This window comes from Podarcis filfolensis, assembly GCF_964270895.1.
Source record: "Podarcis filfolensis genome assembly, chromosome: 14".
In the NCBI taxonomy this organism is placed as follows: Eukaryota; Metazoa; Chordata; class Lepidosauria; order Squamata; family Lacertidae; genus Podarcis; species Podarcis filfolensis.
Genome location: NC_139616.1, coordinates 51,711,234 through 51,724,960, shown reverse-complemented (window position 1 = coordinate 51,724,960; position 13,727 = coordinate 51,711,234). Strand labels below are relative to the sequence as shown.

The 13,727-nt window shown below is 50.1% G+C and overlaps 1 protein-coding gene across 2 annotated transcripts in view; it reads right to left on the bottom strand.

Moving 5' to 3' along the window:
• LOC310749119 (coronin-7-like) overlaps positions 1–13,727 on the bottom strand; it is a 102,807-nt gene that overhangs the window by 82,425 nt on the left and 6,655 nt on the right. For both annotated transcript variants that reach the window (XM_083585603.1, XM_083585602.1), the window contains 4 exons: positions 10,551–10,647; positions 8,462–8,536; positions 3,764–3,834; positions 2,642–2,825 (listed from right to left, as the gene is read on the bottom strand). In XM_083585603.1, coding sequence (XP_083441729.1) covers positions 2,642–2,825; positions 3,764–3,834; positions 8,462–8,536; positions 10,551–10,647 — 427 coding nt within the window. The remainder of the gene's footprint in view (positions 1–2,641; positions 2,826–3,763; positions 3,835–8,461; positions 8,537–10,550; positions 10,648–13,727) is intronic.

Sequence of the window (13,727 nt, the reverse complement as noted above, 5' to 3'; positions counted from 1 at the left end):
AAATTATATTATTATTATTATTATTATTATTATTATTATTATTATCCGGTCAGAGGCCATCTCCTCCTGTGGGATCCTTTTCTGCCCTGAAGGAAATCATCTGGCTCCCAGGGCTGCAAGGAGAGGAGGACAAGGCTTTGCATTGTGCTGAGAAGGAGGAATTGCTACTCGGGAACAGTAATTCCATCCCAGAGTGGAGGCTGCCTCAACTTGGAGCTTGCAGACCTTGTGGCCGGTTGCTAGGCAACAGGGCTCCTTGCGGTTCCTGTTTCCTGTTCACACAACATTCCTTGCCTGGGGCGACAAACACCGCCTGCCCTTCATCCCAGCATCTCACTGGAAATGCAAATCTGGTGCCTGCCAGCTGTTTTGGAACTACAACTCCCACCAGCCCCAACCAGGGCTTGCTGAGGCTGATGGGAGTTGTAGTTCCAAACAGCTGGAAGGCAACCGTTGGGAAAGGCATGTCCTTGACCTCTTCCCCCAACATCTGTTTGCTCAGAGAAACAGAGGGGAAGGGGTGGGGGCACAAGGGGCTTTTAAACCCACCCCAGAGCTCCCTGTGACACCCCACACCACCCCCTTTTGCCAGGGGAGCAAAGGGCAGTGCTCAGCTAGCCTGCCACGATGCACCTGTAGCTCCCTTTACCTTTATTCTGCTTCCAAGCAGAGTTGGAGGGGACCTCCAGAGGTCATCGAGCCCTACCCCCCACAATCCCTGACAGAATATTCGGAATAAATTCAGAATATTTAGCAGAAGACTCGTTGGGAAGCGCAGAGTGCCCCTCTTCAGCTGAAAGAGACCAGTGGGAGCGGGTGCGAAAGGCAGCCTGAGGCAACCCCAGAGAGCCACCACTGCCAGCTTGGGTGGGCAGTCTTGGGCTACAGGGGCAAACAGCCTGAGGTGGCGCAAAGTAGCTGATGGAGACAAGCCGTCCTGGGCAGAGGGGGGAACTCGGGCCATTTCCCCTCCAGCCCTTCCCAGCCCCGTTATAGGAATTCTAAGGTCTTTTATATATATATAGAATGTTCATAAATGTACAAGGCAAATGCACATATGTAAGTATATACTCCACATGTCTGAAATGGTACTGGAGAGCAATCCTGAAGCCATTTTGACTCTCCCAAATTGACCTCAAATATTTCTCTGCAAGGAGGAGGGAAATGGGGAAAGCTTTCCAATGGTCACCTCCCTGTAAATACAGTCTGGCGAGTATCTATTAAGCTATTAAGCTAAGCAAAGTTATCAATATGTGCAAGAGATTCAGGAACTAAGTATCTTTCAAATCAGAACCAGTGAGGGCGGTGAAGGTCCTGTGTGAGTGTCTGGAGGTGGTTCGAGGATGGATGGCGGCTAACAGATTGCGGTTGAATCCTGACAAGACAGAAGTACTGTTTTGGGGGGATGGAGGTGGGCAGGTGTGGAGAACTCCCTGGTCCTGAATGGGCAATTGTGCCCCCAAAGGACCAAGTGTGCAGCCTGGGAGTCATTTTGGACTCACAGCTGTCCATGGAGGTGCAGGTCAATTCGGTGTCCAGGGCAGCTGTCTACCAGCTCCATCTGGTACGTGGGATGAGACCCTCCCTGCCTGCAGACTGTCTCACCAGAGTGGTGCACGCTCTGGTTATCTCCCGCTTGGACTACTGCAATGCGCTCTACATGGGGCTACCTTTGAAGGTGACCCAGAAACTGCAATAAATGTGGCAGAATGTGGCAGCTAGACTGGTGACTGGGAGCGGCTGCCAAGACTACAAAACACTGGTCTTGGAAGACCTACACTGGCTCCCAGTATGTTTCCGACCTTGAAAGCCCTAAACAGTCTCGGCCCAGTATACCTGAAGGAGCGTATTCACCCCCATCGTTCAGCCCGGACACTGAGGTCCAGCTCCAAAGGCCTTCTGGCAGTTCCCTCCCTGTGAGAAGTGAGACTACAGAGAACCAGGCAGAGGGCCTTCTCAGTGGTGGCGCCCGTCCTGTGGAACACCCTCCCATCAGATGTCAAGGAAATAAACAACTATCTGATTTTTAGAAGACATCTGAAGGCAGCCCTGTTTAGGGAAGCTTTTAATGTTTGATGCATTATGGTATTTTAATATTCTGTTGGAAGCTGCCCAGAGTGGCCGGGGAAACCCAGCCAGATGGGCGGGGTATAAATTAAAAATTATTATTATTATTATTATTATTATTATTATTATTATTATTATTAACAACCCTGAAAAGGCAATCAGATAAGGCATTATCAGGTATCCTGGCAGACAGGAGAGAAGCAACACACTCAAATTTCTGCTGGGGACCACCTCTTCCTGTGATGTATGAATGATGTTTTGGGGGGGGTGGTCTTGGGCTACAGGGGGGCAATTTCAAAAGTCTATATAAGAGCTTGTGCACCATTGTTCTAGGTTCCACCTCCCTCCTGCATGTGGTGAGTAGGGACCCTGTTGCAACAGTTTAATAAAGATCAGGCTTACTAGCTGCTTTGCTTCTCAATATTCTCTGCTTGGCCTCTGTTATTTTCCCCTACCATTAGGGAACCTACATAAGGACTCCATACGGGCTCCTGGGGACCCCATAAGGAGAAAAGGAGCAGTTTTTTCTTATAACACCCCCAACCTGAAAGTGCCCCCCCACCGCAAAGCTCACCTGCCAGGGTCTGCCGATGCCCCACATCCCAAACCTTCACTGCCTTCTGGGCCCCACTGGCCAGGATGCTGTCTGCCGTGGGGTGGAAGAGGAGAACGTCCACCGGCCGGCCCTCCGGCCCCAGGGCAATGTGGGGGGAAGACGAGAGGTCCTGGCCGGAGTCCAGGAGGCGCCACACCTTCACCTGCAGAGAAAGAGGCCGGGAGCAAAGGTCCGTCCGTCACCCTGGGAGAAGATGAACCCCGACCCACAAGTGGGGGGACAGCAAAGTGGGGGAACCACAGCAAAGCCAAGCAGACCCCTCCAGTCAAGGGATGGAGAAAAGAAATGCCCCATCTTCACTTATAAAGTGGTATTAATACTCCTCTAAAAAGTCATGGCTTGAATCAGTGCCAGATTTACGTATAAGCTGAACAAGCTATAGCTTAGGGCCCCACTCTCTTGAGGGCCCCAAAAAAATTTAAAGGAAAAAACCCTGGACATTTCCAAAACATAAGATAAAAAAGAAATAAAATAAAACCTACATACAGCAGCAGTGTTTTGTGTTGTGTAGGCTCCTGTGAATTACCATCTAGCATATATTCAACACAAAAAACAGCGGCAATTTGTTGTTGACAAAGTACAGCTGGACATAAAAAGGGCCCCATTACTTTCAGCAGCTTAGGGCTGCATCAAACCTAAATCCACCCCTGGCTTGAATCCTGGGAACTTTAGTTTGTTATGGTTTCTGGGCAATGTTAGGAGGCTCCCATCATGGCGCTACAATTCCCAGAGTGGTTTAACAGTCAATCGTATGTCCCAAGGAACTTTATATTTAATAAAACGGTAATAATACCACCTCGAGATGTTTTTACTGGCACCTGACTCCATGCATTCCTTTTCTGGGGAAGGGGAGGGGTCCTACTGTGGGAATTGCACCAAGGTCACCTTAATCCAGACTTGTGTGCCCCCCTCCAGGCCCACAGCCCTCTCCAGAAGCAGCAGCAATGGGGCAAAGGTCTTGGGGGCTATTTCCTCTCTCACCCCCCACTCACAGATGGAGCCTGGCAGGATCTGCTCTGCGACCTCCCAGGGTCTTGGGGGGGTGTCTGCCAAAGGAGGACCCCTTCACTGAGCACTCACCACTTCATCGGCCGAACATGTGGCCAAGAGCTGCTCGTCAAAGGGAGAGAAGTCAAAATCTGTCACCACATCTGGGCAAGAGAAAGAGAGAGAGAAAGATCATGTTTCTTCTTCTTCTTTGCATATTGTTAACTATCTTCAGAATAGTATCTAGGTACAGAATAAGAAAAAGGTCTTCAGTAGTACAGATGTTGGTCAGCAACCTTGCAAAGGTTGATGAATGTAATACATCAAGTAACAACACACAACAAAATGTATTTGGAGAGGGGGCTATTGGGTTGCTGTTTTTATTTTTATTATGTATTTTGTGGTTTTATAATTTGATTTTATTCTGTGAACCGCACTGAGACCCCCGGGTATAAGGTGGTATATAAATTCAATAATAAATAAATAAATAAATAAATAAATAAATATTTACAACAAAATATACATATATATATAGAGAGAGAGAGACATATATTGATATATATATATTGATATATTGATATATTGTCCACACATAGTTCATCCTGCAAAATACCATTTTAGCAAAACTTTATTACAAGTGGGAGACAAGGGAGATAAATCAGGCCAGGGAAACCGTTTAAAATCGTGTTTCTTTTAAGACACTGGTCAACGTATTGACGCATACACACTGCGAGCCCTACAGATGAAGAAGAGATGTGAAAAGAGTTTGAGAGGACATTGTTAGGAGAATCTGCTTCCTCCGAATGCATTAAGAGTGCACCAAGAACGTTTGCGCGGGAAGAATTCAGCCTTGAGCCACACGGATAGAAAGTAGACCTTCTGCCCTTGCTGAGACAGCTCTGATAACGGAGACCTGCTTTGCCTCTGAGAACATCACTTAATTTCTACGGAGGTGTAAAGCTGAGGAGAGGGGATGCCTCTGTATAAAGCCTGTGTAACGGATGGACCTGTGGGTTCTCCGGCAGCTGCCGATGTTCTGAACCATTAAAAGTGGCACCAAATATCCCAGCTGAAATGGTCAATTGAAGAAAGCAGCCTGCAACAAGAAGGTTCAAGACTGCATGCCACGCAGCATTCATTTAATTAGAGAATGCACCTCCCGCCTCTTTCTCCAAGGAGCTCAAGGGGGCACACACGGATCTCTCCCTCCTCATTTTATCCCAACCCTGCCAGGTAGGTTAGGCTAAGAGGCAGCGACTGGTCAAAGGTCGCCCAGCTGCGCTTCATGGCTGAACAGGGATTCGAACCCAAGTCCGACACTCTAACCACTAGACCACACTGGCACGCAGGACAGAGCCACGTGAGGTGGGAGGGTTTAAGCCCAGCAGATAAATGGTGGGAGTGGGTGGGAATGTTCCCTCGCTAGAGGCTTCTAGGCATCGAGGGCAAAAGCTCCCTGTTTGCAGGTCAACGTTTTATGCCAGAGCAGCAGGAGAAATTTAAGAAGAGGAACTGTACGCAAGCCTCTTTATCCCTCCCAAGGAGGGCACATTATTTTGCAGGGGGAGGCGGTAAGACCCAGCCTAGGACCCACGTACTTACAGGACAGCCTCTCCAGGTCTGCCCCACGGAGGACCTTAAGGTCCACAAATGACAACACTTTGGAGGTCCCAAGTCGCAAGGTGGTTAGATTGGTCTCAACTAGGGCCAGGGCCCTTTCAGTACTGGCCCCAACTTGGTGGAATGCTCTGTCCCAAGAGACCAGGGCCCTGCGGGACTTGACATCTTTCCGCAGGGCCTGCAAGACAGAGCTGTTCCACCTGGCCTTTGGCTTGGACTCAGTCTGACCCTTAGGTTTCCCTCCCCTTATGGTTTTGATCTATGGGCTACTTTTAAAATAAGGCTACATTTTAAATTGTATTTTAACCTGTATTTTAAATTGGGTTTTTTTTTTCTATTACGTTTTTACTGTAATTTTACTGGTGTTAGCCGCCCTGAGCCCGGCTCTGGCCGGGGAAGGCGGAGTATAAATAAAATTTATTATTATTATTATTATTATTATTATTATTATTATTATTATTAATATTGCATCTGCAGAGCACAGCTCAGGCCCACTTCTGCAAGAAGCAGCAGGCAAACTCTCAGGACTACAAGCAGAAACACAGGTATTTAAAAAACAAACAAAAAACCCCACCTTTTCGGGGGCCCTATCATAGGATAGGGTTGCCACACACCTGGATTTTCCCAGACATTATAGGTATTTCAAAGGGGGGAATTTCCAAAAGGCAGGACTTTGTCAACAACTTTTGGGGTGCCCTGCTGTTTACTTTCTGCAACATGGCATCCCTACAGCAGAGCTGCCTTTTAGGGAACAAACAGCCAGCCCCCTTGTTGCAACAGCTGCACTCGCTACCGATCTGTTTCCAGGCACAGTTCAAAGTACAGGCGTACCTTGGAAGTCAAGCGGAATCCGTTCCGGAAGTCTGTTCGACTTCCAAAACGTTCAGAAACCAAAGCGCGGCTTCTGATTGGCTGCAGGAAGCCACGGAAGCCCTGCCGGACGTTCAGCTTCCAAAAATAGTCGCAAACCGGAACAGTCACTTCCAGGGTTGTGGTGTTTGGGAGCCAAAACGTTTGAGAACTAAGCTGTTTGAAAACCAAGGTACGGCTGTATTGGTTTATGACCTATAAAACCCTCCATGGCTGAAGTCCAAGTGACCTGAAAGACCATATTCCATCATACAAATCGGCCCAGGCTGCGAGATCTTTGAGGAAGACCCTTGTCTCCATCCCTCTCCCCTTCCAGGCATGCCTGGTAGTGATACAGGACAGGGCCTTCTCGGTGGCTGCTCCCAGGCAACTCCCTGCCCAGGGAAGCCAGACTGGCTCCCTCCTTGTCCTTCTGCCAGCAGGTGAAAGCCTTCTTGTTCCAACAGGCTTTTGGGAACTGACTGCTCTTACCGCAAGGGCTAGTGCCGTGCTGCTTTTATTGTAATTATTGGCATGCTTTTAATAGATTTAAAGGTAAAGAGAAAGGGACCCCTGACCATTAAGTCCAGTCGCTGATGACTCTGGGGTTGCGGCACTCATCTCGCTTTATTGGCCGAGGGAGATTTACAGATAAATAAACATATGTGGCACATATTTGGGAAAACAAAAGGCTCAGGATTAAACCCTACACAAATCTGGAATCCCTAAAACGGCTGGATGATGCCTTTTACACCTCCTTCTGGCAACTCCTGCAACCAAGAGTCTTGCTCTGATTTCCTTTGGACCACATCAGTGCAGCCGGGAGCAGGGCCTTGTCGTCTGGGCAGCCCAGGACCTCCAGGCACACTGCCCAGGCTCACACCCCAGAAATGCACGCATAATTTTATTTCTCTCAATATTTAATTTTTTAAAAACATTTTATTCCGATGTTTTGAGCTGTTCTCATTTTTATCTGTAAGCCGACTGTCAGAGGGAAAGGCGGGGTATAAAATAATAATAATAATAATAACCACCTCCATCTCGAGGGCAAGTGGTGTTGGGGGGGTGGACCTGGCACAGAAATTGGCCGCCTGGCTGAGGCATCTGGCCTGCCCGGGAAAAGTAGGTCGCTGCGTCATTTTCCGTTTCCACAGGCCTGCAGCAGATGCAAGCCGGCAGCGGGAGACTCGTGCCAGCTGCCTCGGGAGAGCAGGGCTCATCCTGCACCCAGGCAGGCAGGCAGGGACCAAGAGTCTCTTCCCTGCTTGTGCCCCTCTCTTGACTGGGGCTTAACTGGGACTGAACCATCTCAACACAACAGCCAGGCTTAAAAGAGGGAATTGGAGAAGCCGGGAACAAGGGGAAGCTGGAGACACACAAGCTAGGAGCTGGGGATTTCAGGGCAGGAAATATGAATCTCAGGTGCCTATAAACTGGCAGAATTTACTATATCATTGCAGGGGCCTATGACGCTATGCTTTTGCTGTATTTGTGACGTTCAGCCTGTTCTTTTAGTTGCTGGTTTGCTGATAGCAGACCGTGATTGTTTCACCGAAGTTTCGTTATTTATATTACCGTATTTTTCACCCTATAGGACGCACTTTTTCCCCTCCAAAAATGAAGGGGAAATGTGTGTGCGTCCTATGGGGTGAATGCAGGCTTTCACTGAAGCCTGGAGAGCGAGAGGGGTCGGTGCGCACCGACCCCTCTCGCTCTCCAGGCTTCAGGAAGCTCTGCGCAACCCTCGGGAGACCGGCGCCACTTCGCGCCCGCCTCCCGATGGCTGCGCAGAGCTGCCTGCATTCCGAAGCCTGGGGAGACCTGCGCGACTTACCGCTGGCCTCCCTAGGCTTGCGGATAGCAGGCTGTTCTCGGGGCTGGGATTGGGGGAAGCTCGGGCTTCCCCCGCGCCAGCCCTGCGCCTGGGGGGGAAATAATTTTTTTTCTTTATTTCCCCCCCCCAAAAAAAAAACTAGGTGCGTCCTATGGGGCAGTGCGCCCTATGGGGCGAAAAATACGGTATATGATTTACGCCTGTGATGTTTTGTTGCTGTTATTTATTAAGCCGCTTTGGGATTCACGTGAAACAGAAGCAGCACAGAAATACAGTCAAATCCATTGTATATTTATCATCACAATCGTAACATTTGGTAAACTATTTACGTTTGCTGTAAATCTCCAACAGCACCTTGTTGTTTTGTAATGGTGGCGTGAATTTAATGAAGTTTCTGAAAAGGGAGCTGCTGCCTCGCCTACCCCAACCCCACCCCATCATCCCACCTAGGCAGGCAGGCTCCAGCCCTGCCCAGGTGCCAAGCTCACCTGAGTGGCAGCCCAGCTGTGAAACGACCCTCTGGGATCTCTTCTGGCTCTCCAAGGGCACAAGGCCCAGCACACCTGGAAGGGGAAGGAACGGGACAGGTCACAGGGAGACCAGATACATGCATGTGGAGCAGATGGGTGCAATACATGAAGGGGGTGGGATTCTCAAACAGGGAACTCTCCCAGTCCTAATGGGAGACGTTGAGGCAACAAACATTGCTAGTTTTTTCTATGCAGGGTAAGACTACAGTAAACTGGGTTTTAACGCATCCCCAATAAACAGAATTTCACTTTTGTTGGCTATTTGCAGATTAGTTGCGCTGCAGAGGGCATGCTGGGGAGACCACACATTACAAGGAACGCTAAAATAACTTTTGCTAGGTTTGCATAACAAAAACAAAAACTCCTTTTACAATATATCAGTAAGCATGACACAACCACCAACCCATCCACCATATACTATGCCCAACAGCTTAATTAACATAACTTAACAGCACCTGCTATACTGCTTCACAGCTGTAAAACTAGGTCACGTTATTTGCTCTGGCCTTTAAATAAATGCACATCATGTGGAACAATAATGAACCTTCAAATTTAAAGAGAACATTCAAAACCTTTTAGTTCTTTTTCGGTTTCACTAATAACCTTTGGCATGATACTAGAACAGGCTTCCTCAACCTCGGCCCTCCAGATGTTTTGAGACTACAATTCCCATCATCCCTGACCACTGGCCCTGCTAGCTAGGGATCATGGGAGTTGTAGGCCAAAAACATCTGGAGGGCTGAGGTTGAGGAAGCCTGTGCTAGAAGCTGCACAAATGCCCTGCAGGAAACAGCCCCCGTCACCAGAAACAAAGTTATTGTATGGGACAGAACCGGGAAGATTCAAGGCATGTCCATGGGGAAGTTCTCCAACCCGATGTCCTAGAAATACACACACATGCTCTGTGTTGGCACATTGCAACTTACAGGCAACTTAGCTAGACTCCCGTCTTGTTCATCTTGGTAAGGCATGTGGCTATATCTGTGTCAACACAACAGTATCAACAGTGTAAAGCTATGTACAGTGCTACCTCGGGTTACATACGCTTCAGGTTACAGACTCTGCTAACCCAGAAATAGTGCTTCAGGTTAAGAACTTTGCTTCAGGATAAGAACAGAAATCGTGCTCCGGCGGCACGGCAGCAGCAGGAGGTCCCCTTAGCTAAAGTGGTGCTTCAGGTTAAGAACAGTTTCAGGTTAATTATGGACCTACGGAACGAATTAAGTACTTAACCCGAGGTACCACTGTATTGAAATACTGCCCCTCAGTGAGGCCAAACTTAAGATTCACAAAATGTTTAGGGGTATGCGTACCCCTAGGGAAAAAAGCACTGGGCAAAGCAACTGGCGCAAATCAGACCTGTGTGTAACTTCTGGCTGCAGAGAAAGCCAGAGGCTTCTACACCCCTGCTGCACCCAGGCAAGAAAGAGGAACTTTCTCAATTCAGGGATGTGTTCTAGGGGGTTGGGGGTACAGCAGGTGCCATGAGCTCCAGAATGAGAGGCCAGCAAGGCTGCGTTCAGCGCCCCAGGAATGAGGTTCTGCACCCCTGCCTTACAACAGTGCCCAGTCCAGGTGAGTCCCCTTGGAACAAGCGTTCTCCAACCCCTGCCCCTCAGGCGAAGGGGGCAGGCATCTCTCCTGCTCTTCCCAAGAGTTTCTAAGGCCTGGAGACGCTGGGAGGTGCAAGCAGGAACCTTTGGGAGAGGGTCGGGCACGAAGCGAAGCTCAAGCCCACCAGCAGCGGCAGGAAGCATGAATGGCAAGGTGGCACAGCCATCCCTTCCTCCTCTTCTTCCTCCTTTTCACGAGCCTCCTGGAGACGCCTCTTCCCCTGGCAACGGGACCTCCCAAGGAGTTTCCCATCTTCATGCAACTGGGACTCTCCCTGCTGCCAGGTGCCAGTTCCCAACAGTTCCCACATGCCTGCACAGGCTGGCGCAACCTCTCTGCCCAGTCGAAGTGCACCGTGCAAGCGTGCCCCACGGAGAGTAGCAGAGCCACCCACTGCAGGGCAGGGCAGGGCCCGGCCTCGCCCACAGCTTACCTGCCGAGTCTGTGTGGAAGGCGATCCAGCGGCTGCCAGCCTTGATGTGGTTCCCCGAAGCAGCCGGGAAGCCGGCTCGGAGGTCTCCAATCCAGGCCTGCAACACAGGAGAGAGAGAAGGCCCAGCTGAAGGGAGAGGGAGAGCCATTACCTGCCCCACAGCTCAGCGAGGAAAGGGAACCACCTGCAGCTTTGCCACATCAGGAATAATCACAGTTTAGAGGTCTAAACTAAGGAAGTCAGACTATCCTCCACCAGGGCCAGGGCCTTCTCAGTGATGGCTCCGACCTGGTGGAATGCTCTGTCCCAGGAGACCAGGGCCCTGCAGGATTTAACTTCCTTCTGCAGGGCTTGTAAGACAGAGCTATTCCGCCTGGCCTTTAATTTGAATTCAGCCTGATCTTTTATTTCCCTTCCCTTCCCTCCCCCTCCCCTTTTATGAAGATCAGCTGCTTTGAGACCCCACAGCTAATTCTCCCCTGGCCTCCTCACTGGCCCAAGTAGGACCATTCAGCCCGCTAGCCTGGGGATTATCTAATGCTTATTGGATGGATTTCCCCCCTAAATTGGTTCTTGAATTCTGAATTTATTGTTATTCACGTTTTATACTTTATTTTATGCTGTTTTTTGTAGCATCAATTAAGTGTTTTAAATTTGTTGTTAGCTGCCCTGAGCCCAGTTTTCTGAACTGGGAAGGGTGGGGTATAAATAATTTGTTGTTGTTGATGATGTTATCCTTCTCCCCCCAAACCGAGAGCTGGGAGAAAGAGAGGGAGAGAGACGCTGCAGCTTCCTCTCTCATTCCTGCAGAGCAGCAGGGATCTCCTTGCAGAGTCAGAGGAGGAGAAGCATCTGCACCCCAAGCCCAGGGGGCAGAGAGGGGTCCTGCGCCCGTCCCAAATCAAAGACCAGTAGACCCAAAGGAGCGTCTCCACCCCCATCGTTCAGCCCAGACACTGAGGTCCAGCTCTGAGGGCCTTCTGGCAGTTCCCTCCCTAAGAGAAGTGAGGCTACAGGGAACCAGGCAGAGGGCCTTTTCGGTAGTGGCACCCGCCCTGTGGAACACCCTCTTGTCAGATGTCATGGAAATTAACAACTATCCTGACAAGACAGAATCCTGACAAGACAGAAGTACTGTTTTTGGGGGACAGAGGGTGGGCAGGTGTGGAGGACTCCCTGGTCCTGAATGGGGTAACTGTGCCTCTGAAGGACCAGGTGCGCAGCCTGGGAATCATTTTGGACTCACTGCTGTCCATGGAGGTGCAGGTCAATTCTGTGTCCAGGGCAGCTGTCTACCAGCTCCATCTGGTACGCAGGATGAGACCCTACCTGCCTGCGCACTGTCTCGCCAGAGTGGCGCATGCTCTGGTTATCTCCCACTTGGACTACTGCAATGCGCTCTACGTGGGGCTACCTTTGAAGGTGACGCGGAAACTACAACTAATCCAGAATGCAGCAGCCAGACTGGTGACTGGGAGTGACTGCCAGGACCATATAACACCGGTCTTGAAAGACCTACATTAGCTCCCAGTACATTTCCGAGCACAATTCAAAGTGTTGGTGCTGACCTTGAAAGCCCTAAAAGGCCTCGGTCCAGTATACCTGAAGGAGCGTCTCTACCCCCATCGTTCAGCCCGGACCCTGAGGTCCAGCACCGAGGGCCTTCTGGCAGTTCCCTTCCTGCGAGAAGTGAGGCTACAGGGAATCAGGCAAAACTTTAGGGAAGTTTTTAATGTTTGAAGTTTTTTTCTGTTTTAGTGTTCTGTTGGGAGCCGCCCAGAGTGGCTGGGGAAATCCAGCCAGATGGGCGGGGATATAAATATTATTATTATTATTATTATTATTATTATTATTATCATCATCATCCCATCTCCTGGCTCTCTCCCTCGCTCCCCTCTGCCTGTGGTCTCCTCCACCCCAAACCACACGGGAGGAAGACAAACTGCCAGGCAACGGAGCTCCCAGCACTTCTTCTTCCTCCATCCACATCCCTCCCTGCAGCTCCCTGGTGGATGGTGCTCCAGGCAGATGCTCAACAGGGAGGACTAAAGCCTTACATTATATGTTCCTAGAGCAGAGGGGAACCAAGTCAAGGTTGACGTGTGCGCAGCTTCTGTGGCCAAATTCCAAAGCCTCAAACTTTGACGTGGAAGAATTGTAGCAAACGCGGCTTCTCCCATCAGTGGATCTGAGTGGTGGGAGAAGCTGCAGCTCCCAGAATTCTCCCTTCCTATGAAGAAAGGACCAGGAAGACCTGTGGGAGCTGCTTGAGAAGGTGCCATGCGCTCCACACCATAGCGACACTTGGGGGGGTGGCTTCTTCAAGACGGGGGGAAAAATGACACTGAGATTATGCGCAGGAATTCTCCGCATGCCCCAGCTCTGCCCACCTGCCCTTTGGCGCTCAGTCTCCAGCAGCAGCCCTCGAAAACTGCACAGCGGCAACACAAAGGGAGGCTTGTTGGCTGCCTGGTTTTATTCCGCTTAAAAATAGGCTCTTTCATGCAACTTCTGCTACACACACCAGCAAAGCAGTGCTCACACTTTCAGCAGGCAGAGGTTGCCCAGGCAACAGAAAGCCTGACATTTCCCTGGTTCTGCAATATTCTATTCTATTATATTAATAATAATAATTCCTGCAATCATTGAAATTTCAGGGTATTCATCCGATTTTGGCCTTTAGGCCTGAGAAGTCATCCATGCTGCATTGGTGGTGCCACCACACAGGGGGCCCTGCTGAGAGCTCACAGTCCAAACCACATGAGGTGTCACATGCAAGAGGGTCGCTGCTCAGACCCGCAAGAGGGGGCAGAGGGAAGGGGGCAGGGGGCTCAGGCTGCCCCCAAGGCTGTCAGGGGGCTCCCTCCCAAGGCCTGTGTTCTTCACAGCCAGCCACTTTGCTCTGCGCAAACTAAAAAGTGACACAATTTTGGGGGCCTCCTGGACACCCAAACATCTGTCTGGTTTGTGGGTGGTGCCCTGGAGGCCACCCCAAAATGCTTCCCCTTAAGGTGAGGGTGCAGCCCAGTGGGAGGACACCTGCTCTGCATGCAGAAGATCCTGGGCTCAGCACCCTGTTGCAGGAACACCACTTCCTATTAAAATAAGCACAGAATTTCGAAGCTGTTTAAACCTTTTCTGGTCCACTTTTCCAGCCTCTAAGATCCTGTCTAAGAG